Consider the following 26,426-nt stretch of genomic DNA (forward strand, 5'->3'; position numbering starts at 1 on the left):
CCCTTTACTTTTCTTTATACGGCTGGAGGATCCTGTTGTGATTTCAATCCCTTTTCCCTGACCCAATAACATTCCCTGTTGTCCCTCCAACCTTAGCAAAGTCCTTGCTTTGTCATATTTCTTTGTACTCCAGGATGATAGTCTTATTTTTTGAATAGATTCAAATATATTTTCGGAACACAAATTACATACCTGTTAAAGCCACTAGCTTTTTGAGTTAATAGAGCATCTGTGCTGCCACCCAGCATCACCAGCCACCTTCACTTTATCTCTGCCGTCTAGTATCGGAGGAGTACTCTGCCGTGCTCTTCTGTCACTTCCTGATTTAACAGCTTCATGAGTCTCACTTTGAAGCTCTCATGGAAGTGCCCAGAAAGTATTCTTCCATCCTTTTTCTTCCCCGCTCCATTTCCTGTGCTGAGAAGGTGCCAGGGAAGCTATCTGATTCCAGCACTCCCCACCCTATCAGAGTTGGCAGAAGTCACGCCCGAGCCAATGCCAGTTTGGCCTGCAAAACTGAGCTTGGAAGAAATGGTAAATGTATCCACACGGAACAAACCTAGCTATTCAGCTTTTAGGAGCGGGTGCTTGGAGGAAGTCCTAAATATTGTGGCTTCTTGCAGGTTCTGGTCTGTTTTTGTTCATTGTTACCCATGTCCCAGAAAAGCAAAGCCTCCCTGGAATTTTCTCTGGAGTCCTCTCCTTGGAAGTGATTGCCTTCTCCAGCAGAGTTCAGACCAGCAGAAGCAGAGAGGCCCAAGATCCAAGAGAGGAATATACCAATTCTGGGGCAAGGGGTCAGGTGCAGGAGTTGATGTAGGAAGGTAAATAATGGTCAGGGCTGTGATCTTACCCATGAGTGAAGAGTTAGTAGAGAAGTTAAAGAGAAGAGGAATTATAGGATATCTGGGTATAATAGCCCCATGTTGGAAATGATGGAATTGTGGCGAAATTAAAGAAGGAACTTGAAAAGTAGACTAAGCAAGATTACCAAATGAGAAATGAAGGGGACAGAGAGAAAATAGTATGATGCTGTATATAAGTAGAACGCTAGTATATATTTGCATACAGAAGTTATTTTTTTTCCAAATCAGGCATTGCACATGATCTCCTCTAATCCTAGCAATTAGTGAGACTGAGACAAGAGGATCACAAGTTTGAGGCCAACCTCGGAAAGTTAGTGAGACCCTACCTCAAAATAAAGAGGGCAGAGCCAGGCATAATCCCAGCTGCTCAGAATGCTGAGGCAGGATGATCACGAGTTCAAAGCCAGCCTCAGCAAAAGTGAAGCACTAAGCAGCTCAGTGAGACCCTGTCTCTAAATAAAATACAAAATAGGGCTGGGGATGTGGCTCAGTGGTTGAGTGCCACCCCTGAGTTCAATCCCTGGTACCATCTCCTGCAAAAAAAAAAAAAAAAAGAGGGTGGGAGGTTTAACTCAGTGATAAGTCATCTATGGATTCAACCCCTAGTACCAAAAAAAAAAAAAAAAAAAAAAAAACAGTTATTCCCCCACCCCAGAAGAGGGGGTGGCTTTTTTTTTTTTTTTTTTTTCCTTGCATGAGGCTACAGGAAACGAAGTCAAATATGGAGCAGACTGGAGTGTAGTAAAAGAAGACAATGTGACAGGGTAGGAATAGCTAGAAAAGAAGTCATGAGAGACTTGAGCTGATCAGTTGGTGGATGGGATTTTGTATATTACTAAATTACAAAATCATTATGCATTTGTAAAAACTAATACAATATGTACCATCAAGAACTAACCCTAGTGTAAACTATGGACTTTCCTTGGTGATGAATCAGTATAAGTTCATCAGTTATAACAAATGGTAGCAGGGAAGGCTGAGGGTATGGGGGCTTGCCAGGTATACATATGTACTTTCAGTGCTTTCTGGCCAACTGGGCTATGAACATAAAACTGCTCTAAGAAAGAAAATAAGATCGTATGCAAATAGCTGAACAGATATAGAGGCTGGTGTTCCAACGAGGGGGAAAAAGAATCGGTCACAAGTGTAGAAATTACTGTGGTATAGTACAGTGTGGTTCACCCATCATGGTAAGCCTTTAAATTAAATGTTCAGCAGCTACCTGGAATGAATTGGTAGTACTTACCACTAATTTCTTCAAGAATTTTTTGAAGGTTTTGTTTTTCCTTCTGTGTATTTTTATTTTAATTTTTTGGCAGTGCTGGGGATTGAACCCAGAACTTTGTCTCTGCTAAGCAAGTACTCCACTGCTGAGCCACATCCCCACGTACTGAATTTTGCAAAATTTACATAAGAAAATTTTTAAAATGTTTTATTATTATTATTTTTTATAGAAGAGGATTTATTCCTGATATTTCACAGCATTTATTTCACTGATTAAACTTAGCCAATTAATGATCTTGCAATCATTTCTTTGCAAAATGATCATCTTAAACTGATTCCACTATTTAGAATTTTGTCTATGAACTGTAAATTTCTACTTTGGTCACTTTATTTTACGCATAAGTATGAAAGTTCATCTATATTATGGTCAGTGGTAATCATTTTGTGAAATACCATCATTATTGCCGGCTATAATCCCAGTGACCCAAAAAGCTAAGGCAGGAGGTTGACAAGTTCAAGGCCAGCCTCAGCAACTTAGTGGGACCCTGTCTCAAAACAAAAATTTTTTCAGAAGTGTGGGAGGGGTAATGTAGCTAAGAAGTAGAATGCTCCTGGATTCAATCCCCAATAATGCAAAACAAAAACAAAAAATGAGACTTTAGCCATTTTAGTTTTTCTTGAAATAAATCATTATCCTGTTGAAGTAAAAACAACTTCTTTCATTTGCTTACTTTAATTAAGAAGCAAAGTATAATTGAGTTTTAGTTATTTTTCCAAGTTACTTTAGTGGTTTCTTCTAATTACACATTGTGTTTAATTGAATTGAGTCTAATTTTATACACTCCCTGCTCAGCTGTTGAAATTTAGATGGGTAACTACAGTCTATGATTAGGAATTCCTAAGGATAACTGGAAAACTTTAATATGTTAGCCTTTCCTCCCCTTTCTGTACTTTGCCCTGAACTTCACTCAGTCGTAAACCTTACTCCTGTTGGGGGGCAGTGATAATTTGTATAGCAGCTAGTGTTGTGACTTGCATGAGTCCTGGGAGAGGAAGCCACCTAATGGAGGAAAAAAAGCTGCCTTTTAATCTGCTTTATGCCAATACAGGGGGAAAATACAGCATTTCTGTTTTCTATTTCTATGGGTGGCCATCTGGCTGAAAGAAGGTTTTCCTTTATTTTTTAGATAAAATCCTTTTTTGGTTGAATTTTAAGTGTGTAGTGTTTATTCCTGTTAGCTAAATGTGTCTGAAGGAGTTTGTAATGTGAATTAAGAAGGTGCTTTTAGTAGTACACAGGCTTGGTAAGTAATTCCCTACGGTTCCCACACAATGTATAGAACGTGTGCTTTTCTGAAATGTGCTTTCCCTCCTGTTCAGCTACATTGGATGTTTCTTGGGCTGTTTAAAAAGCAAGTCATCAAAACAATTTTAATAAATTGCTTCAGCAAAGGTTGAGGCTTACAAACCTCTCCAGCTGAAATGCTTCCTTGTAGATTTTCAGATGCCGTCAGCAGGACTGTGTTGTCCACTTGTTTTTCCCACATAACAATATTCTCTGCATTTGGACAGTGATATTGGGCAGTCCTTTCTGTTTTGTAGTTGTAAATTTAGTCATTTAACTTTGAGTCTTGTACAATGTTAAAACCACTCTAGAATAACATGAAATATTTTCTTTTCTTACTTGGAGTGGATATGCGCCGCCACCCCCTCCTCCCCCTCCCCCCGCTTCTCCCCCTTCTCCCCCTTCTCCCCCTTCTCCCCCTCCTCCTCCTCTCCCTCCCCTCCCTCCCCCTCCTGCCCCTCCCCCTCTTCCTCCTCCTTCCCTTCCCTCCTCTCTCCTCCTCCCTTCCCTTCCTTCCTTCTCCTGTCTTCTTTTTGGTACTGGGGATTGAACCTGGACCTTTCTACTACTGAGCCACATCTTCAGTCCTTTCTGTTTTTATTTTGAGAGAGGGCCTTCCTAAGTTGCCCAGGCTGGCCTGGAACTTTTCCTCCTCCTGCCTCAGCATCCCAAGTTGCAGGCCTACACCGTGGTGCCTGGTAGGTGATAATCTTTTTAAATGCATTGCCAGACTTGTTAGCCTTCAGGGTTCACTTATACAGAATCCACTGAAGCTGAAGCCGTTCACAGCTGGAGGTTCCTTCTATGTGACACTGATCAGTGATTGTGCAGTACCTCATGAGAAAGCCCAAACTCTTGCAATTTGGGAGGCATTGAACTTAACCTGCTTCTCTCATCATATTTTCGACTACATTTCTTCCTAGTCCTGCTGTTCGGACTAGTTCCCGACTTGTCTCTCATATGTTTTCGCCTTGGTAGTTGTGCTCACCCATGCCCCAGCAGAGTTTTCCATGTTCCTCTTCACTTTTCCAGATTCTCTTCATTCGTCAAAGCTTTTACCCAGTGATGCTGCCCATTACTAGGTAAAGTGCCCCCGAAGCACCTTCTCCCCCCTCAGAGTCCCTGTAGCACTATGGGCAGCATTTATTTGGTTATTAAACCACCCTGACTTACTTACTGGTTTTTCAAAAATTGATTTGTGGACTGTTGCTTTTACATTATCTCCTCCATCTCGAAAGTGGGTGCTGTGTCCCAGTGTTCTCAATGCACACAGTACAGCAGCTGGCCCATGGGGGTTCCTGGAAATGTTTGTTGGAAAGTTAGTTCCATCAATAGCAGCAAAGAGACCCACATCAGGGGTTGGCTGGTGGTGTGAGGACAGTTAGTTCAGAGTTTGAAAGAGTTTCAAGCCATAGCAGAGATACACCAGCATATGTTCCCCAGAGGTTACGTTGGACCTATGTTGAGAGAACATATGTATAAACACAGACTTGACAGTGACTGACCCAGAGATAGTACTTTGATGCATGATAGGTGGTAACCATTCAGAGAGAAGAGATATCACCAAGTGAGTCAAAAGTTCCAAAACACAATCTTACCTAGAATTATAGGACAAAGGAACAAAATGTGAAATGAAATAAATTATTCATTTAATACAGGTTGGGCATCCCTAGTCCAAAAATCCGTAATGTTCCTAAATCCTAAACTTTTTAAGCATTGACAAAAAGGTCATAAGTAGAAAATTCCACACCTAATTCATGTGGTGGGTTGTAAAATGCAGGCACACCAAAAATATCAAAATTACTTCAAGGCTAGATGTATAAGTTGTATAATATGAAACAATGAATTTTGTGTTTAGACTTAGGTCCCATCCCTAAATAGTTATGTATATGTACGTGTTCCCAAATCTGAAACTATCCAAAATCTGAAACACGTCTGGCCCCAACTTTTCAGATACTGCTACCCAGCCTGTAGCAGTTTTTCCTGTACCAAATAGATGTGTGCTGAGTAAACATAAGCAGAAGGAAAACTGAGGAAATGCGGGAAATTAAATCCAGGTTTGTCTGGTGCTAACTCCCGTGAGCATTGATTATATCTACACAAGATATTGGGCAGACCTTTCTCTTTTGTAGTTGTAAATATAGTCATTTAATTTTTAGTCTTGTACAATGTTAAAACCATTCTAGAATAACATGAACTATTTTCTTTTCTGACTTGGAGTGGATATGCCGCCGCCTCCTCTTCCTTTTTCTCCTACCATCATCATCTCCTCCTCTTCCTCCTCCTTCATCATCATCATCATAGTTATGAGAAGCTATCACCATAATCTCAGGAATTCCAGTGGCTGAAGCAGGAGAATCACAAATTCTAGGCCAGCCTTGGCAGTTTAGCAAGATCCTGAAATGTGCTCTCTGATGCACTCTTTAAAAAAAAAAAAAAAAAAAAATTTCAAGGCTAGAGATGTGACTTAGTATTAAAGGGCCCCTGGGTTCAATCCCCTACCAAGATAATGATAATGATAAAGATAATAATGACTTTGGGGGGGAGGGTATTAGGGATTAACTCAGGGGCCCTTTACCACTCAGCTGCATCTGCAGTTCTTTTTATTTTGAGACGAGGTCTGCTGCCTGGCTGCCCTCAAACTTGTCATCCTCCTGCATGAGCCACAGAGGTCACTGGGTTTACAGGCATGTGCTACAGTGCCTGATTATGAGACATTTAAACTGAACTCTCAATTGTGTGGAATAATCACAAAACTCATTAGGAGTCATGAAATTACTTTATTATCCTAATATCAATTTCACAAATAACATTTGTGAAAATTTGGATATTTATTCAAATAACATTTGAATAAATAAATACAAGGAGTAAATATATATGAATATATAAATGTAAGGATAGCAGTGTCAGGCCTGCTGTGTTAACATTTTCTATACAAATTGAAACTCTTAGATCAAACATACAAAACTGCTAATATTTAACTATTTTTTTTACTACTAAAAGGTGATTTCATGTGGTTCAACCTCTGATTCTGTGTTCTAGGTTACTCTCCCAAAAGCTGCCTTCACAAAACTGTTAAGTCCACAAAATCCAATTCAACAAGCAACGGAGAAGTGCTCAGGCAGAGCTGGGAATTCAGTAATAAACTTTAGCTACTTCCCAGCCTACATTTCATGTTTTATTAAAAAATTGTAACTGAAGCACACTATCCTCGTGATTGTCAAGTCTACTTGTTGGTAAAACTTAGCTCAGGATGGTCCTAAGCTGTAGGCGTGTCTCAGAGCAAGCATTTTGACTAAAGGAATAGAGTTGGAACAGTGATTTTAAGCAGTTCACAGAGGACTCTTCAATAAGATCACATGTTCAAAAGTAGAAATAAAGCAATGAGAACCCCCAGTACCTTTATGGAAAGATATTATAAGGAATGTAATAAGTTATAGAAGATGTGGAAATAGAGTCACATTTGTGGCATTTACTGGAACTGAGTAGCAGTCTTACTAGATGAAGCTCCCAGTGCCTGCTGCCCTTTTATTTATTTATTTATTTATTTATTTTATTTTATTTTTTTAAAAGTGCATCAGAGAGACAGAGTCCCAGACCGCAAGGGCGCCTGTCTATATCCTTCCTCTTGGCTTTATTCCCACAACCCCAGATGTGGCACTAATGGAATAAAGCTTTCAAGCAAGCAGGAAGATCAATAAAGATTTCATAAGGCTGGCAAAGACTTACTGAACATCATAGTATATGGCTCAGTTAGTTTTCTTTTTTAAAAATGAAAGAAAAGAGATTCAAATAATATTGGAAAGTTGCCCGAGTCATGTAAAGTGGTGTTTTTAAATGGTAAATCTAAAAATGATAAATGCATCTATATGCTAGTCCTATCTGCAGGTTACCTAGGATTTCCACATTTTTTTAAGTTTGGAAATTTGAAAATGAATAAATTCCTGTTTTCACTGTGTTCTTCAGTAGTGAAATATTTTGTACTTTGTTTTTAAAAATTTACTCTGAAGATTTTATTTTCCATTATTATGTTTGAGGGTTTTTCCTTTTTTTTTTTTTTTTTTAAGGCTCATTTTTCACTGTTAATAAAGGACATTGCATCTTAGAAAACAGTCATCTCTCCAGACTGCAGAAAGAGTGATTATTACCCCTTCCTGAGCCAGGGCAAACCCTCAAAACTCATACCTGAGACCCGGGAGGTAAAGCCTTTGCTCCTGGTTACGGTAGCGGAGCTGAAACCAGTGGCTCATCCAGACCTTCATCCCACATTGGTCACTTGCGCCCCAAGACCACTGTCCCCAAGTTACCCTAGGTTTGCTTTCCAACAAAGCTCTAAGGAGATAGAAACCCAGTTTCCTACATGTGTAGGGAATAGGGGAAAAGGCTAAGTTACACCCCATGCTTTATTGGCCTTGCTGCAGGCCAGACTGAGAGCTGCCCTTCTGTGTGTTATCTCATTTCACTTCCACAAGTCAGAAACTGGTTTCCCCTTTTATAGATATGGAAATTAAGACTTACTTTAATGATATGCTGAGGATCCACAGTTCACAAGAGACAAAGCCTTGTTAACTCTAAGACACAGCCAGTGGGCACAGATTGAGTGTGGAATGCCCAGGTCTGTGGAAGAACATGGAAGTTGGAGGAGGAAGAGGCTGTTTGGTCACTCATCAATCAAGAAACTAGGATGCAGGATTTGAACCCATGTCTGCCTGTGTCTTGGGCTTTCTCCATGACCCAGTGTTAACCAAAGAAGTAGTTGAAGAAACACGGACTGTTACAGTGGTGGAGAGAAAGTCTACAAAGGTCTGAAAACTTTAGAAATATGTCCAGCTGAATGTTTAGAAACTAGGACCATGTAGTCTTGAGCTAAACAGCTTGATAATCTTTAAAACTTTTTTGTATTTTACTAAATTTAACCTATCAGTTTTACATGAACGTAGAAAAATTTTCAGATGGATTTTAAATTTGTTTTGTGATGAGTGTGACTCCAAGGGTCTCCTAGATAGAAATGAACTCCTGACCTCCAGATGGTAATGAAGAGTGCGGGTAGACCCCTCATGCACAACTGGAGCTGATACAATGAAAATCAGAGAGAGAAATTTAAGTAACCAAGCCTCCAGCTTAATTAAAATTAATTTTGACATGAATTTCATCATAATAAAGCAAATCACAGCCAAAGGAAAGCTTTTTATTATGGTTTATTCAGAAAAGTGACTCATCCTGAACATGTTTTGGGGTCTTGCTTATGTCTTTCATGGTCCAGTTGTTATATAATATTCAGTTAACATTGATGTTTTTTGTCAGGACTTGGGGAACTAGAGTCAGTCACCAGAGAAAGATGAAATGATGTCTAACTCATCCAGGCATGAAAGGCATGAAGATATTTTAAGTGTATTCTAAATCAATGGTGCCAATTAACTTTTAAGTTTCCTAAGAATAATAAATAGAATTTTCCTAAACAGCTTGGGTAATTAAGGCTTTACTTTCTACTTACTGGTTGTGGTGATAAAACAAAATTATAATCTACTCCCTCCAAATCTCTGTGGCACTCTACCTTCTGTTTAAGTTTTCACTTCTTTATGAATGGTTTTTAAAAGATTAACTTTTAAAATAAGGGGAGATCAGGCTTGGTGGTGCATGCCTGTAATCCCAGTGGCTTGAGAGGCTAAAGCAGGGGGTTCAAGAGTTCAAAGTCAGCCTTAGCAACTCAGTGGGATCCTGTCTCTAAATAAAATGTAAAAAAGAGTTTGGGATGTGGCTCAGTGGTTAAGCACCCCTGGGTTTAATTCCTGGTACTTAAAAAAAAAAAAATTAGGGGAGAATTTGTTCTGTCCTAGTGAGCAACAAGGTTTCCACCATACTGTTTTGGTCTTTTGGCGTGCCTCTGAAGTTGAGACTGAAGGTCAAGACAAACTGGTCTGGGCTTCCAGACTGCTCTATGGTGACTGTTCACCACATGATTTCGGCGACTGGGATGAGAGCACACGTTAAGGAATTTCAGAGCAGTCAGGCCTTCTGCTGCCCCTTCTGGGTCAGTGTCCGTCCACTCATGCTTCGTCTTGTTTGTCCCTCAGCACAAGTGCAAGTGACCCTTTCCCATGTAAATTGCCAGGCAAAATTTCCTCACTTGGCAAAGTCATATTAGAAACCACTGATTGAGGCCTTTTGTGGTTGAAGTTTTGATTTGCTGTCTGCCTGTTCTCTGCTGAATCTTTACATACCCTTCCCTGCAAATAAGGTCAAAAAGTTCAAGCAGATAAAACTTAAACCAATAATCAACTTTGTGGTGAAAGCTGCTGTTTGAAGCAAAGAATTTGTTTGATACTGGTAATTGAAACAGTTTTGTAAGATACTATTTAGTCTGGTTTTCCATGCAGTAAATACTATATGTAATTGAAATATAGCCTAAAAATTCAGTATTTGCCTTGTTTAGAGGGCAAAGAGTGGGTCTCTATAGTTCATCTACAGATTTTTAAAGTATATCTTGGGAACCTTTTTTTTTTTTTCCCCCGTGCTGGGGATTGAACACAGTGCCTTGTGCTTGCAAGGCAAGCACTTTACCAACTGAACTCCAGCCCAGGAACCATTTTTAACATTAGTCTTCCTGAAGCATAATTATTATGATACTCTTTCAACCTCCAAAACTTTTATCCCACTTGGCCCGGTGGCGCACACCTATGATCCCAGCTACTCAGGAGGCTGAGGCAGGAGAATCACAAGTTCAAAGCCAGCCTCAGCAAAAAGTGAGGTGCTAAGCAACTCAGTGAGACCCTGTCTCTAAATAAAATACAAAATAGGGCTGGGGATGTGGCTCAGTGATTGAGTGTCCCTGAGTTTAACCCCTGGTACCAACAACCTCAACAAACCCCAAAATTGGGTGCCTGTTTTCTAGGTAAAATCCAGTGCTGTTAGCTGAGTGAGTAGGTCAGAAATATATAATATGTCAGCTAATAAGGGCTACAGATGAGGAGGAGAGATGAGTGATGGGGGTGCCATTTTTAAATAGATCAAAGGGACTCTAATGTCACAACTGAGCAGAGGTGCAAACAGAGTGAAGGAGACATCTGTGTTGTTATCTGTAGAAAGAGCTAATATGTCTCCGAGGTAGACTGCAAACTCAAGTCTAGCAGAGTAATTAAGAGGAAAAATGATACAAGGTAAAGGTCAAACCGTACAATACCTTTTGGGCCAGGTGAAGACCTTAGATTTTATTCTGGGTAGAATGGGTGGTGTCGGAGAGTTTGGAGCAGAAGAACAACGTGGCATATTTTGATGGCATCATTCATGGCAGGATCAGATAGACCTGTTAAAAGGATATTGCATCTGGGCCAGGTGGTGCATGCCTATAATCTTAGCAACTCAGGAGGCAGAGGCAGAAGGATTGCAAATTCAAGGCCAACCCTAGTAACTTAATGAGACCATCCTTCAAAAAAAATACAAAGGGCTGGGGATGGAGCTCAATGGTAAAGTGACCCTAGATTCAATCCCTAGTACCACCTGCCCTGGCTCCTCAGCCCCCCAAAAGAATACTGTAGACATTTGAGAAGAGATGATCCAAAAGGTGGTGATCAGATGCTTTTTAAGGTAGAGCTTAAAGAATTTACTAATGGATTGAATATATGGAGTGAAGATAAACCAAAGACTACCCCAAAGCTGTGAGCCTGATCATTCGGATGAATGGAGCAGCCTTAGCTGAAGGGGATGCTGCACTTGGAGTAGTTTGTGGAGGCAGGAAAAATCAAGCGCTTGGGTTTTGACATGATTCTGAGGCAGTAGCAAACATCCTTTGAAAGTATATTAAATCATATGATACACCTAGAGACAATTTTACCTGGACTGGGAAGACCCTATACTTCATATAACAAGAAAAATGCCTGTTACTTCTGTCCTGTCTTTTGTTCCTTTCCTGATACATATCTCTTTTTAATAATCTTGTTGAGCTGGTGGTGTAGCTCAGTGGTAGAGGGCTTGCCTAGCATGCTTGAGGTCCTGGGTTCAATCTCCAGCACCACAAATAAATACATAAATAATAATAATCTTTGTTGTACTTTGGAGGCTTTCCCAAAATCCTAGTAAGTTATCACTACTGGTTGGAATTTTTAAATTCCTAATGTATGGACTTTGTACGAACTGAGATCAAAGACCTTAGTGTCCAGTGGTGCTTCTCTGTGGCTGCTTGATGTGTGAACTGGACAGCCAGAATAAGAGCTCTTCATGGACCCCTGAGGGTGCCACTACTGTAGATTGGCCATATGAGCTGAGGCCATTGATTTTTGGACATATCCTCCCCTACTTGAGGGTGGGAGTTGTAAGTGCTTCATCTTTTCATTTCCTGAGTCTAGCCTCGTACCTGATACAAAAGTAAGTGTTGCCTGGGTAAATATTTCTGAATAAATTTTAAGGAACTAAATATATTTATCTCTTTTGTCTCATTTTCTAGCGCCTGATGGCAATAAAGTGCAAGATAAGAAGACTGCTCCCAACCGCCCCTCCTCTACAGTTTCAGGACAGAATAGCAACCACTCAGGAAACAAACCAGGTATGACAGACACATTGCATTTACTTTGGGAAAATATAGGTTATTTCAAAGGCCCTAGAGGCATGCTACTGATAAACTAAATAAAACTAGAATGTAGGAGAGCATGGTTCCAGTCCTGCCACTGAAACACACTCATAGTGATTTGTGTGAGTCGAAGTCTGAGGGCCTCTCACAGCCTTGATTTTCGCTCTTTAAAATGGAGATTCCATTTCATGGCCTGCTTTCCTCTCAGAATCAGTTTGACAGCCATTGAAATGATGTATGTGGATGCATTTATTTACTGCCAAGTAGTGTGTAAGAGGTAATAATGTTACTGTTCTGTTTGAAATGGTAGATACAATACCATTTTTGTTTTGTGTTACAGATTTGCCCAGCATTATTGCATATCTCTTTCGTGACTTAAAACAGAACAAAAAAACCCACTTAAAGAAACTTTCACCCACAGTAAAGCTCACATACAATTGTGTTTTTGTTTTTCTGTTTCCTGTGAAGCTTGCACACCTACATGGTGATTTCATTTTTAATAGCCTGTGATTCATGATCTGTTCTACTTGGTGAAACAAAGAAGCAGTCTGTAAGCAAATACAGTTGAATAGATAGCTCAGTGTATTGCATATTCTTGGTAGGGAGGAACATACAGTATGTCACATACAGATTGTCACAGGAAGGTAAAGCAAACTGAAGACCACTTGAAGTTCTTGGAATCCTATTTTATGCTATATTCAAGGCCCAAGAACAGTAAATAAGAATAAAGGTAGATGTAACTGGGTCTAGTCTCACAGAAAACATTCTCCCTTATACTTAGGGATTTTTTTTTTCCCAATAAGGAAACCATCTTGAACAGAATAGATAAACCAGGCTTGTCTTTTTGTTCGTTTGCTTTTTGGGAGGGCAGCATTGGACCTAGGGGCATTCTACCCCTGAACTATATCCCCAATCCCTTTTCTTTTTTTGAGACAGGATCTTTCTCAATTGCCCAGGCTGGCTTCAGACTCCCAAGTGGATGGAATTACAGGTGTGCACCACCAGACCTAGCTGGCCTGTCATTTGTAAGAAAGACAGTAACACGTGTTGGTGCAAGGGTTGCTTGAGCAACTATTCACAGGAAAGGATGTGCATTTGCAGCAGAGTTCTGATTAGCAGGCTGAGAGACCCCCTTAGTCAGCTTGGCTTCTCATTCATTCACTTATTAGTCCATCTTTTCACCTACCTCCCAGCTGCTACCTCATATTTACTGAGCAGATTCTTTTGTGCCTGGGAGTCTGAGAGGTGTTATATGAACAAATAAAAAGGCCCTGTAGAACTTATTCTGTTAGATTTTATTGCTTATATCCAGGCAAGAATCCTCATAGAAGAAGTTCTTTAGCACAAAAAACTCTATTTAGCAATGAGAATTGAACATAGCTAAATTGTAGCTCTCTGGTTCTCCCCATCCACCATTGCTTCTAACTTTCTGGCATACTTTACTATGTACTCAGTACCTTTATATCCTGCCAACTCATTTATTCATCTAGTGTTGGCATTATGAGTGTACTAGGGTTATTTTGTTAAAAGCCACAATCCCTATCCTCTGACTGACAGTCTGGGGGAGTAAACCAGTACATGTCACTGTAACTTAGTACATGTCACTCTAACACAGACTGCCAATGTGATGAGAGATGTGCACAGAGAGTAGCAAGGACAAAGGGCAGAGTATCTTCTCCAGCCCAGTGGGCTATCTCTTCACAGAGCCTTCTTTTTGGTGGGGTGGGGTACTTAGGGATTGAACCCAGGGGTGCAATACCATTGAATTACAACCCACTCCTCCTCCTCTTCTTCTCCCCACTCCTGAGAGAGAGGATCTCGCCACATGGCTGAGGCTGGCCTCAAACTTGTGATCCTCCTGCCTCAGCCTCTGTAGCTCCTGGGATTACAGACATGCACCTCTGCTCTAGGCTCTTCACAGAGCATTTGATTCACATGGCTCAGGTCAAGTTAAATAAGGAGAGGTTTCCTTCCTGATTGTGTCTGCTGAGCATCCTGTATCTGCTTTCTTGTATATACAAATAAAGATATATAAAAGGCTCTTATTTTAGAAACCACCATGTTATTTTTTTGAGTCCCTGCTAAGAAAGACTGCTTTTGATTTTTATAAACAAAGTTGATATCCAACTTTTCTGTTGAAATATTGTAGTAGAAATAAACCTCATATTAGTTAATGAATATTATTTAAGTAACAAGTTAAAGTTCATCTTTCCAACTTCATCTTAAAGTTCTTTCTTTCTTCAAAATATCATCTTGCTTTCTCCCCAAACAAATAAACTAGTGTGGGGATGCAAGACTTTTAAATTTGTGAATGAAGCACTGTTATGTGATCTCTAATGTGTTAGGAAGGTTCCTGTTTTTAACATGAGACCCTAAAAGTATGATGTCAATTTACTAGAGAGAACAACGTGATTTTAAGTGTGATTATTGGCATTATTTTGTTTCTGTATGGCAACAGTGAGCCTGTAAAGGTAGCCCTCTGCTGGACAGATGGGGACACACAGGTGGCATCACACTCGGTATAATCCACGATCCTCACTGTAACCAGTAAGTCCAGTGACTTGGCCCTGTGTCTCCAGACCCAGAGCCTGTTGATCTCACTCTGCTTGGGTCATTTAGATCTCCCTGTTTCTTGACCACATGAGGCACTTGTGACCTCAGGGTCTTTGCAGGGCTTTTGGTGGAATATTCGCACAGCTGGCTCCCTCACATCCACCAGGTGTTTACATATAAAAATTACCATCACATCAAGACCTTCCGTGGACCTCATCTAAAAATTGAAACATCCTCACCATAATCCCCTTTATTGCTTTGTTGTCTCCTTAGCATTTAACTCAGTCTAACATTCTGTTTCTTTTTCATTCTAGTTATTTTTAAAGTTTATCTTGTTTAATAGATTTTCCCTGAGTAGGATGGTAAACCCCATGAGGGCTGAGGTTTTCATCTTTTTTGTTGGCTGCTATTTTTTCAGTATACAGAGCAGTGAGTGCCTGGAACTTGGTAAACATTTCATGTGTGCTGAATGAATGAGCTGATTTCCCGGGCATTACATGTAAAGCATTATACCAGTGCTCACTGTCTTCGTAATGATATGAGATTGGTTCTGGTTTTGCCCTCATGTTACAGGTAATAATAAAAAAAAAAAAAATCTCATGTCATAGCTTAGGAAGGTGAGTAGCTTGGCCATATTTACACAGCAAGTAATAGAATGGGAACTTGAGTTCCTGTCAACCTGATTCCAGTCACTTCTAACTGGTAAACATCTGCTCAGTATCAACTCAGTTTGGATCCTGTTTGTTATTAAGAAACTATTGAAAGCATAAAAATAATAGAAGTTTCATAGAAACACTAAACACCATTTATATTTTTTTGGTGAAATAGCAAACACCCACAAATTATGACTTTACATTGTTTTTATTTTATATTTTGGTGGTGCTGGGAATCGAACCCAGTACCTCATGCATGCAAAGCAAGTGCTCTACCACTGAGCTGTGCCCCTACTCCTACATAATGCTTTTACATAGAAGGAAAACGCTTTGGAATTCTCAGGATTGTAATAAGTGTATCATTGTAACTATGGACACGTGTACTAAGACATATAATGTTATTTTATTCATCAAATTTATGAGACCAAAGAATATTTCAGGATATATCATTTTAAAAAATCCATTCCTCCTCTCATATTTTTTGTCTCATTTTCAGACCCTCCACCTGTGCTACGGGTTGATGATCGGCAGCGACTGGCCCGGGAACGACGCGAGGAACGGGAAAAGCAGCTAGGTACCCCAGGCCCTCCATCGCCAGCCTCCTGTGGTCATTCAGGGACACTCCTATTGAAATGTGACACTTTCCAGGACAAGGGACACTTGACGCTGGGCAAACGGAGGTCTCAGTAATAACCGTGCTCTCTTGCACACCTTTATGAACTGTGCAGGTGGATTGCGAAGCTGAGTTTAGCGTGTGATACAAACACAGGGCTGTGTTAAGTAACAGGTTTCAGCCCCCGGATTAGGGAGGCTCATTTTCACTTCTTAGTTCACTGTAATCACCATGTTTCAGGGGCCCCAGAGGACGTGCACTCAGGAGAGGGGTGATAGGGTCACTTACATTTTAAAGCTGAGAATAAATGAGGACTGTAAACACATGGTTTTGTTTTCGTGCAACAAATTATGAGACTGTGCACTGTCATTGCATTTAGTGACTTCCATGTTAACGTAACGCTACTGCTGAATTTACAGACAGAAGCATGAGACTTACTACTGAGGTGCCTGGATTTTCTCCTATTACCAGAGGCCCTTGTGAAGGCTTAGTGGCTCTGATATTTGACTGCAGTCTGCCTGGCAAACTGGATCAGGACTAGCTTGCCAGAAAATGGAGACCAGAGCACTGGGGCAGAACAGTCACTCTCTCTAGAATGTTGGGCAAGGAGGCTGGCGCCATCTTCCCTTCACTTTGATGTCCATTTGTATGGTTACTGAAACAGGAGACTTTTATGTACCTTGAAAAGATAAAATGCTAAGTCAGTGTGTCCAGAGTGTGTAGACATGTTCAAACTAAGCCTGGCTTAGGTTGCCAAAATCTTTCCGGAGAATGGCCCATAACTCTTCTGAAGTCCTGCAGCCTGAGAGGTCTTGTTCCCACTAGGGAGACCAACCCCGTGTCCCATCCCTTCATTATTCCCTTTTCAGAACCTAGACTTGTAGAATTGTGTAGACTGGTTTTCAAATCTCTTGGCACTGATTGCATCTGTCCACACAGGCCTGCTCCTCTCCCTTGCTGTAATGGTCAGGTGAGGTCATCTCTTTTGTTGTCAAAGGTTTTTTAGACACAAATTTCAATAAGTTGGTGGAAATGAAGAGGGTCCACTGTTTTTCTGAGCCCAGCGTTTCCTCCCAGGCCTAATGTTCCCTGTCCCTGACAGGTTTCCGGCAGGTAGACAGGCAGCTTCCTGGAGAGCATCCTGACCGTAGCCCTGTGAACTGTGCCCACTGCTGCCCAGTAAGAAAGATTGGTAGGATGAGTGGCCAGAACTGAGAGAGCGGGGTAGAAGGCAGAGCTATGGAAGCCAGAAGCAGCTCCAGAAGAGCTGACGACTGCGCTGGGGTATAGTCGGTTGCACTCTGTCTTCAGATCCACCTCGGCTGGTTCGCACTTTTGTCCCCTCCCATCACCCCTGGTGGGTCAGGTGTCATACTACTGAATACAGCCTCAGAGGCACAGCATGGATTCCTAGAAGGAAAGCATTCCATGGTGTCAGGAGGCTACTCCTTTATGGTGTTCATCCCACTGTGAGTTAGCTTTTACATATTTAACTCAGATCTTTTCATTGTAGTTTCTTTAATATTCGAAACCAAGCATTAGTAGCTTTCTGTGGAAAGCAGGCATATGCTGCTCAAACAAAGATAGTTTCACTTCTCATGCTGTAAAGGTATAAACCTTCCGGCTCTGAGAGTTGGGGTTATAACTCGGTGGTAGAGTACTTGCCTAGCTTAAGGCCCTGGGTTCAATCCTCAGCACCACACACAAAAAAAGGACTTTCAGGTCTGAGTCTGCGAATTCTCCCTAAAAGGTACCTAGCGTTGTATGCTGAGTGGCAAGATTTCTTTAAGCCATAGCACCTTATTTCAATTCATAGCAATAAAACCAAACAGGACATTAATTTATATATTCAGAAACCTGATTGTCCAGATATTGTGATGAGAAGATGGGTAAAGGGAGTCTAGTGAGGCCAGAGAAGCCAACAGCAGGTACAGCGTGTGATCCGTGTGCTGTGAGCAGGTGCCCACAGGGCACTGGGAGCCCACAGAAGCGCTCACCCAGCCTGCCTTGCGTCTGGTCCCATCTGAGCTCCCAAGTGGAAGACAGCAGGGAGTCAACCAGAGGGACAGGTGACCAGGGACTCTTAGAACAGTGTGGAAAAAAGGCAGATGGAAAAAGACATTAACTAAGAAACCCAGTGTGCGCTTCAGATTCTTATATGGGTCAAAGTAACTTTCAGATAATTCTGTGATCCTATTACCACAACTTTTCCCTTTATGTGAGCCACTGTGCGATATGCATACTTCTCGTTCCTAGGCCTGCCACGTTAAGTATCATAGTTTTTTATGAATTCTGACCTCATCTCTTGTTTTGTTACTAGTCATTTTAATATATCAGTTCTAATTTTTATTTTTCTTTCCATTGTTTTCATTTTCATTTTGAATTTTAAAGCAATGCCCTGTATCTACCACTGTAGCTTAGCCTACCTTAACTGCCCAGTCTCCCAAGGCTCCCCTCAGTCTTCATGAATATGGGGATAAACATGTGAAAAGTTTGTATATTTGCGTAAGTCATGAGAAATCCAGCACCTAATCTGAACTGTGCCTTAAGAGTACATGAGAGTGGTTTCTAAATGATCTTCAATACTAAACAGATATCACAAGATACACCTGACTCCTCAGAAACTGAAATTGTGCCTTCCAGAAGCTGTGACAGCACTGAATATTATAAAAAAAAAAAGGAAAAAAGTGCCAGGTGTGGTGGCGTATGCCTATAGTCCCAGCTATTTCTGGAGACTGAGTCAAGAGAATCCCAACTTGGAGGCCAGCCTCAGCAATGTAGCAAGACTCTCAGCAACTTAATGAGGCCCTGGTCTCAAGATGACCTGGGGATATGACTCAATGGTAAAACACCTCTGGGCTCAACCCCCAGTACACACACACACACACACACACACACACACACACAAAAGCTATTGCTGAATAAAAAATATTTGGAGTGTGCTTACTTTGAAAACAAAAACCAGTTGATACTGTCAGCTGTTACTGATCTTTCAAATCAAAACTTTTCAAATAAAAAAAAGGGGGGAGGGGAATATTCCATAAATTATGAGAAGCAGAGTTAAAAATGAATAACCAATGAGACTGATTTTTACTGTTGGATGTAGGTTGAAATTAACATTGAAATCATTAAGGTTTTTGTTTTTTCATTTTGAATTCACATATTTAAAAAAGCAAGGTAGTGGGAGGGAGAGTGAAGGTCTGGTGACCTGTTCCTGGTGGCCCATGGCTCTGTTTGCACACAGGAGGCTCTATTGGTGATTTTCTGGGGGTAGATAGGAGTCATGCTTTAATGCTTTTATGGTAGGATTGAATCGTGTGGTCTGCTCTTTCTACATCATCCTTTAATTTTTCACATAAAATCACACACAGTTCTTCATGTTTGAGACTCTCCTGTCAGTCATTTGGGCTATGTCCTCTGAAAGCTTTATATGTGGTCTCTTCAGTCATTCCATCTGATTCTGTTCAGGCCATTCTTTCAAACTGCCCTGTCTTGACTGCTACATCTCTTTGGCTGTCTCTCTTCTAAACTTTAGTTTTGTTTTTCCTGGGGGTTGTGGGGGTATCATTTGTCTGATTGGTTCAACTCTTCCTTTTTGATGCTGTGGATCCCACATTCCCAGCTACTCATGAGGCGGCAGATGGTTCCCTATTGCCTGAAACTCAATTCCTGTACAACGTAATCATGCATTTATCTCTCACCCTAAAACTGACTTGTCTTGATAATTTCTATATCCCAATCATTTGTACCAATTCTTTTCTGGCCCCAAGAAATTACTTCTTGGCGATTTGGGAATCTGAGGCAGGAGGATTGCAAGTTCAAGGCCAGCCTGGACAACTAAGCAAGACCTTGTCTCAAAAACTTTAAAAATAGATGGGAGCGAATGGGATGCTGGAAATGTAGCTTGGTGGCAGAGTGCTCCTTGGTTTAATCTACAGCACCGCACAAAAAAAGAAAATTATTTCCTTTTTAGCCATTTTTGATACTGCTGCTGCTAGAGGTACTGAGTTCTTTCTGACTGCTAGTCTTAGCTATTGGGACTTTTGTAAAATGAAACATTCTGTCTTTCTTGCCTGGCCAAATACTGTCCACTGACTGTCTCCATTCTGGCTTATTGGGCCACTTGTGACTACCAGTGGTCAGTTTGGACTCAGCCTCATTTTATCACTAGGGCTTCATCTATCTTAGCCCAGTATGTGGGTAGAAGTTGAGATGCTCTATGCCCACATCCTTTAAGTCACAAGCGTAGGTGCCTCTGTCTTCAAAACAAATTTTATATCCATGCTTATCTATTTACTACCTGTGCCATCATTCTAGCCCTGGCCTTAATACATTTGTATCTTAGTCATTGAAACTACCCTGCAGTTCTTCATTCCTCCAGCTCTGGGTCATAAATTAGTGCTGGTCCTTCTCTTCAAAGCCTTCCCAGGAAGTCTTTATCATCTTTCCCCTTTGGAAAATTCTATCAGTTTTTTTACTAAATGCTCTATCTTATGTAACTATCATATTTTTATGCACAGTCTATTTTTATTTTATATTTAAATTTTTATATTTAAATTTTATGCAGCTTCCTGGTTGTGCATGTTTTAAGCTTATAAAGGGTATAACCATAGGCCATGCAGAGTGGTGTACACCTGTAACCCTAGCTACTTAGAGCCTGAAGCAGGAAGATGCATAAATGCTACTCGCTCTGATCCCGGTCAGGATCAAGTTCAGGGCCAGCCTGGGCAACAGGCCCTGTCTCAAAATAAAAATGGGCCGGGTGTGTAGCACAGTGGTAGAGCACATCTGGGTTAAATCCCCAGTGAGAGAGAGGAAGAGAGGAAGAGGGAAGGGGAGGGGAGAAGGAGGGAGAGGGAGGGAGAAAGAAAGAAGGGAGGAAAATAAAAAAGGACTGGAGGATAGCTCAGGGGTATAGTACTGGATTTGATCCTGAGCACCATATTAAAAAAGAAAAAGTCTTGCCATGATTTCTAATTCTTTGTATCCCAATATACAGCACAGTGCTAAGTATAAAGCACATGTAATAAATTTTTGCTGATTTTCCTTACTCTACAGAATTTGATGAAATAATAATGTTTGAGTACTACCTACAGGGAGGCAGTATCCTAAACACTTCACTATGAATTATCACCTTTAGTAGCAAATCACTATAGCAATTGTATTGTGTGTGTGTGTTGAACCCAGGCACACTCCATCACCGAGCCACATCGTCAACCCTTTTTCTTATTTTTTGAGACAGAGTCTTGAGATCCCTCCTGCCTCAGCCTCCTGAGGAGCTGGTATTACAGGCAAGCGCCACCATGCCCAGCTTGTGTTTGTACTTTTTGATGTGTGGGCCTGCCATCGTTGCCAATATAAAGTATTTAAAAGATTGTACTTTATTTTTAAAAATATACTCTGATATTTTAGCTTAAGGAAGTAACAGAGAATCTAGGAAGATGGAGTAGTTGATAGACCCTTTCTCCTTTCTGCCACATTAGCTATTTAAGCGTGTTTTTAGTATACATAGGATCATCAAGATCCACCTGAAAATTCCCCAGCAAACCATGATGCTGCCGAGTAGGGAGAGATCCCTCTGCTTTAGACACAAAGGGCGGATTTTCCGGAGGCTGAGGACTGGAATCGCATCCCATTCACTTAGGAGGAAGGGAGATGTGTAGCTGCCTGTGGATTTTCATTTGACTCAGAACAAGAGGACAAACTCTGAGTTTGAAGTGGATTCTGACATCATTTTTTGAGAAACTTGTATGTCATTGATCTCTGGTTGCCTTCAATTCCATTAGGAGTAATAGATCCTTTAGCTGATTTCCTGCCGGGGATCAGAGTGAGTAGCATTTATGCAGCAGGATGTTCTGTGTTACTAAGCTAGCTGAAGGCATGACTAAGCCCCGCCCCTTCTAAAGTTCCTTTGTGTTCTTTTTAAATTCATCTTCTCCTTCAACTAGTAGTTAACAGGTGGTTACTGTTGAGCCTGGATGCTGGGAATATTACAGTGAAAAAGCTGAATTTCCTAACCTCCTGGAACTTACATTCTAAGCGAGGGAGGACAATAATATGGAATTAACGATTGCTTAACATTTTAGCAGAAATTTATTTCTTATGCATCCTATAACTAATCTATCCTCAAATATCCTTAAAATAGTTCCAGAATATAACCACTGCTCACAACCAGTGCTACTGGCATCATGGTTAGAGTCAGGGCCTACCGTACCATGGCTCTGCCCCATACCTTCCCATGGCTCTCCATCTCCCTCAGGCCAGAGTCCTTACTATCGATGCCCATGCCCACCCCCTCTACCATCCTCTCCCTGGCACTTCTCCTGGCCACACTGGCCACCTTCTGACCCCTCAAATGTCCCAGGCCCATTCCTGACTCTTCCTTCATGCTTCGTGCCTTCCCTGACCATCTTACTCAAATTTGCAGCTCTCTCAAGCCAGGAAGCCCTTTATCTTTCTCCCTGGCGATACCAATACTCAAGTTTGTGTGTATTTTACTTACTGGTTTATTACGTCCAACCTTTCTGGAATATGTGCTCCAAAAAGAGAGGGTTTTGAGCATTCCCCCCACCCATTTCTGTGGACCTAGAAGAGCTTGGCACATGGTGTCCAACAATTGCTGAGTGTTAGATGACTGGTCCATCTAACTTCTAAGAGTGCAGTCAGCTGCAGCAGGGACTGCGTATTAGTTAAGACATTAACAGATGATCCCATAAAGCTGCCTTTATTAATGGTTGAGTCACACAGTATTAAATCCTTATTTTTAACCATTAAATCTTCTTACTCTTCTACTACTCCTGCAAGTTAATACTTCAAGATGATATCTAAGGAATGCATAGCAGACAAATATTCCTCTGTATTTGGGGAAATACAGGAGTTTCCCTTTTCAAAGATGACATGGAGTATATTTGAAGTATTAATTATGTTTAATTTTTGTTTAAGTGCCTTGTTACACTTTTGGCATTCAGTATATATTTAATTATTTTGTCTTTTTCTGAGACTAAAATTTTTTTACCTACTTTTTTTTTAGTGCTGGGGATCAAACTCATGGCCTCAGCAAGCACTCCACAACAGAGCTACATGCCCATTCCTCTGAGACCAAAATCTTCATGTGACTATAGACTTGCATTTCCAACTAGGACTTTTTGGGATTTTCTGGATTCTATAAAATAATGAAAGATAATCACAGAATATATGATTGATTAATACAGTTCTTAAAGAAAATTGAACTTATGAATATTTAATTCATTTATATTGACTTTCATAACCAAGTTCAAAGCTGTATACAAGATCTATCACACTGTAGTGTTTTTGAACGAATAAGATAATGTGAGAAAGATTTTAACCTTTGAACAAACTTCAGTTAAATTATAGTTGCAATGTTTTTTTCTAGGTAATTGTACCAGACTTCTTTTGCCCATCCAGTCACAGTTTTTACACTTTGGGTGTTTTGTTATGTTTTTTTCTCCCTAATCTCAATGGAACTTCAACTCAGGAATGGTGCTATTAATAAATATGGTCAAGATATAAGCCATCATTTCAACCTGGTTTAGAATATTCATCTCAACAATGCTGATAGGCAATTTAGTGTTAATGAGCAAACAATCAGTAGCATTGTAGTCCTGGTTGGGGTTTTAGCTGAGCTGGAATGCAGCTCAGTGCTGGCGTGCTTGTCTGGCATGCACAAGACCCTGGGTTCTATCCCCAGCAGCACACACATACAGAGGAATCGAGTTGTGCCTGAAACTTACCCCGATTTCATATTTCACATTATTTGATTGGGATGGTCATTATTTTGAGAAGGGATATTCCTCTTTAGAGACTGTCAACAAAAATATATGGATATCAAGGAAGCCGTCTTTCTTATCCAAATGTCAAATGGATAAACTGTGGCAGAACCAGGGTCAGTCCTGACATCCAAGCCTCCTAAAGTTGACGCTTACTGAATACGTAAACAAAAGCCCACAAGACCAGCCGGCAGATAGCAGACAGCTCAGGGATCCAAATTCCCCTTCGTGGGAGGAATATGGACATTAGCACATACCAGAGCAGCTGTATCAGGAGTCAGGCTTGGGCCTGGAAAGAATAGCTTGTTGTCCAATGGATTAGGTAAGCAGAAAATGAGGCCATCACATAAGATGAGTCACGTGACTAAGCAGCCATTATTTTTTTTTTTTTTTTTTTTGCTTCCAAATTTACCTTGCCTTTTAGGGTGAGAATAAAAAGATTTTAAAACCTGAAAAGTGAGGGGTATTTTAAGCAGACATTAATAGAGGCCGAGTGATCTTGGAAGATCAGGACCATCACATGTGGATGCCCGACTTCTGGGGTGGAGGAGGAGGTTGGTGGGCAGTTCTCCAGCCCAGGCCCCTTAGCACAATGGCTCATTGTTTGCTTCTTGAATCAGGCAGTCCAGAGTTTGAATTCCAGCTCCACCACTTACTTGTTGTGAGACAGCATTCAGGTTACTTCACCTCTCTGTTTCTCAGACTCTCCTCATGAAATAAGTTTAATAACAGTGTCTGCCTCCTGGAGTGGCTGCGAAGATAAACATGAAGTCACTTGGTGTCAACACGCAGTCAGAACTGACAACATGATGACGGGGATAGAGATAAAGATGGCAGGTCACAGGATTCCCTTGGCACTGACTCAGAAGCGTGGAACTGGGAAGTGTCCTCTTTCAGAACTGAGGAGTGGCAGATGGAGGGATGTTCTTGCCGCCTTGGAAGTGTCTAGTGAGACAGCCAGATGAAGAGAGCCCCACATCCTATGAGGAGTGCGAATGGGTTAGGTTGAGGCTGTAACAGAAGAGTTGCAATGGCAGCCATTGGTCTGTCCAGCAAAACTCTTGAGCAGAAGTTAAACACTCCTTTAAGCCTGGCCCTGAAGATGGGAATGCCTAGAAACTTACATCTCTTTATTTTGCTTCCTTATCTCAAAAGTCATTCAGCCCAGCTATAAAGGAGGCTCTTGGCCTTCCACACATAGAACTGCTGTCCTAGCACTTCAGTCCCATGGAGGCCAGCAAAGTAGGAAGGCCCAGTAAGGCAGGAGACAGTCTTGTGGGTCTCTCAAAAGGTCATCTTTTCTGTTCTCTTTTTTTCTTCTTGTGGGACTGGGGATTGAACTCAAGAGTGCTTTTCCACTGAGCTACATCCCCAGCCCTTTTTACTTTTGAGACAGCCTCACTAAATTGCTGAGGCAGGCCTTGAACTTGTAATCCTCCTGCCTTCCGAGTAGCTGGTGTGTGCTTCCACGCCCAACAAGGTCACATTTCTTACCAGGCAGTTCTTTACTATGTAATATTTCAAATGAGAGCTGAATGGAGAAACAATTTAAAAGACAAATTGAAAAGGCTTTGAATTATCACTGAAGCCCAGTGTAAACCACCTTGCTTGGAAGCCACTGAGTTCTTTAACTCTTCAGTTCATTTATTCAAATGTACTTGAACTGTCCACTTACCTTGACATTGTGAATGTGAGGGAGAGCTCCCCAGTGGTTAAACTTAGAGTGTTACCTTCTGGAATGTCAGGACAGTGGTGGAAACTGAACAGAGCTGGCAGAGCGCTTTGCTCCTCAGAGTAGCTGTTCAGGGGAACTGGTATTTGACCAAGGATTTGAAGGACTGTTGAAGTTTGCCAGGTGAAAGGAGGTATTTTGCACAGAGGTAGCCTGTGTCAAGGTTCAGGGTGATTTTAAAGCCAAAAGGAGTTAGGCAGGGGAACTAACAAGCTTTCCAGGTTTGTTTTTGGGGAAGCCGTCTCTGGGAAGAGTGAATATGATAGATTTGAAGAGGTAAGTTCTAGATATCACAAGCAAGAAGAGCAGGGGCATTTGAAGTTGTGGCAAGAAGCCTGTAGAGGCTGCACTGCATGTGAAAGAGGGTTCTGATATAACAAGATAGGGTCCGTTGTGTTGAGTTAGGGTGGAGCATCCAGGAGGGAGAAACTGAGGAAGACCTTGGGGTTTCTAATTTCATAGACCATTTGATCTGTGAATCTGTTATCAGAACACACATCAGTTCCCAATGTGGGGTAGCGGGGAACGTGCAGATAGTGACTAAGGTTATGTGATGAATCTAACTGAATTGGAGACATGCAGAAATAAATATAGAAGCAGTATTGTGTAGTAACTAAGCGCACAAGCTTTTGGATCAGAGCTGAATTAAAATCCCAACTCTTATTCATTAGACCATGAGATCTTGGGACCATTTTTTAATTCCTTTATTATCTTTTTTCTCATTTGCATTTTGATTCCATCTTGCCTGGTAGTATTATACACACTTATTACATTTTGTTTCGGTTTGTCTAATAGCTGTTTGCCTTCATTTTTATGCTTTATTTGACACCTTGTTTTAAGGTTTTGTTTTTTTCCCCCTTTTCCAGTACTGGGGATCAAATCAGGGCCTCTGTGTACTCCACGAGAGCTCTACCATTGAGCTACCTCCCCAGGTCTCACCTTTGTTTCTTTTAAACAATGTAGCTGGGTGTTTTTTTCTTTAGGCCCAAACAAAAAGTCTCAGTCTTGCTAGGCTTGGTTTTATTCCTTCTAGCTTTTTTTTTTTTTTTTTAAACTTCCCCCCACCATCCAACTGGATTTCTCATTTCTT

General features: G+C 41.0%; 1 protein-coding gene across 8 annotated transcripts in view; it reads left to right on the forward strand.

Annotated features, from left to right (window-relative positions):
- Map7 (microtubule associated protein 7) overlaps positions 1-26,426 on the forward strand; it is a 171,452-nt gene that overhangs the window by 100,718 nt on the left and 44,308 nt on the right. For all 8 annotated transcript variants that reach the window (XM_047557613.1, XM_047557616.1, XM_047557608.1 and 5 more), the window contains 2 exons: positions 11,876-11,974; positions 15,701-15,778. In XM_047557613.1, the coding sequence (XP_047413569.1) occupies positions 11,876-11,974; positions 15,701-15,778 (177 nt within the window). The remainder of the gene's footprint in view (positions 1-11,875; positions 11,975-15,700; positions 15,779-26,426) is intronic.

This window comes from Sciurus carolinensis, chromosome 7 (assembly GCF_902686445.1).
Source record: "Sciurus carolinensis chromosome 7, mSciCar1.2, whole genome shotgun sequence".
NCBI lineage: Eukaryota > Metazoa > Chordata > Mammalia > Rodentia > Sciuridae > Sciurus > Sciurus carolinensis.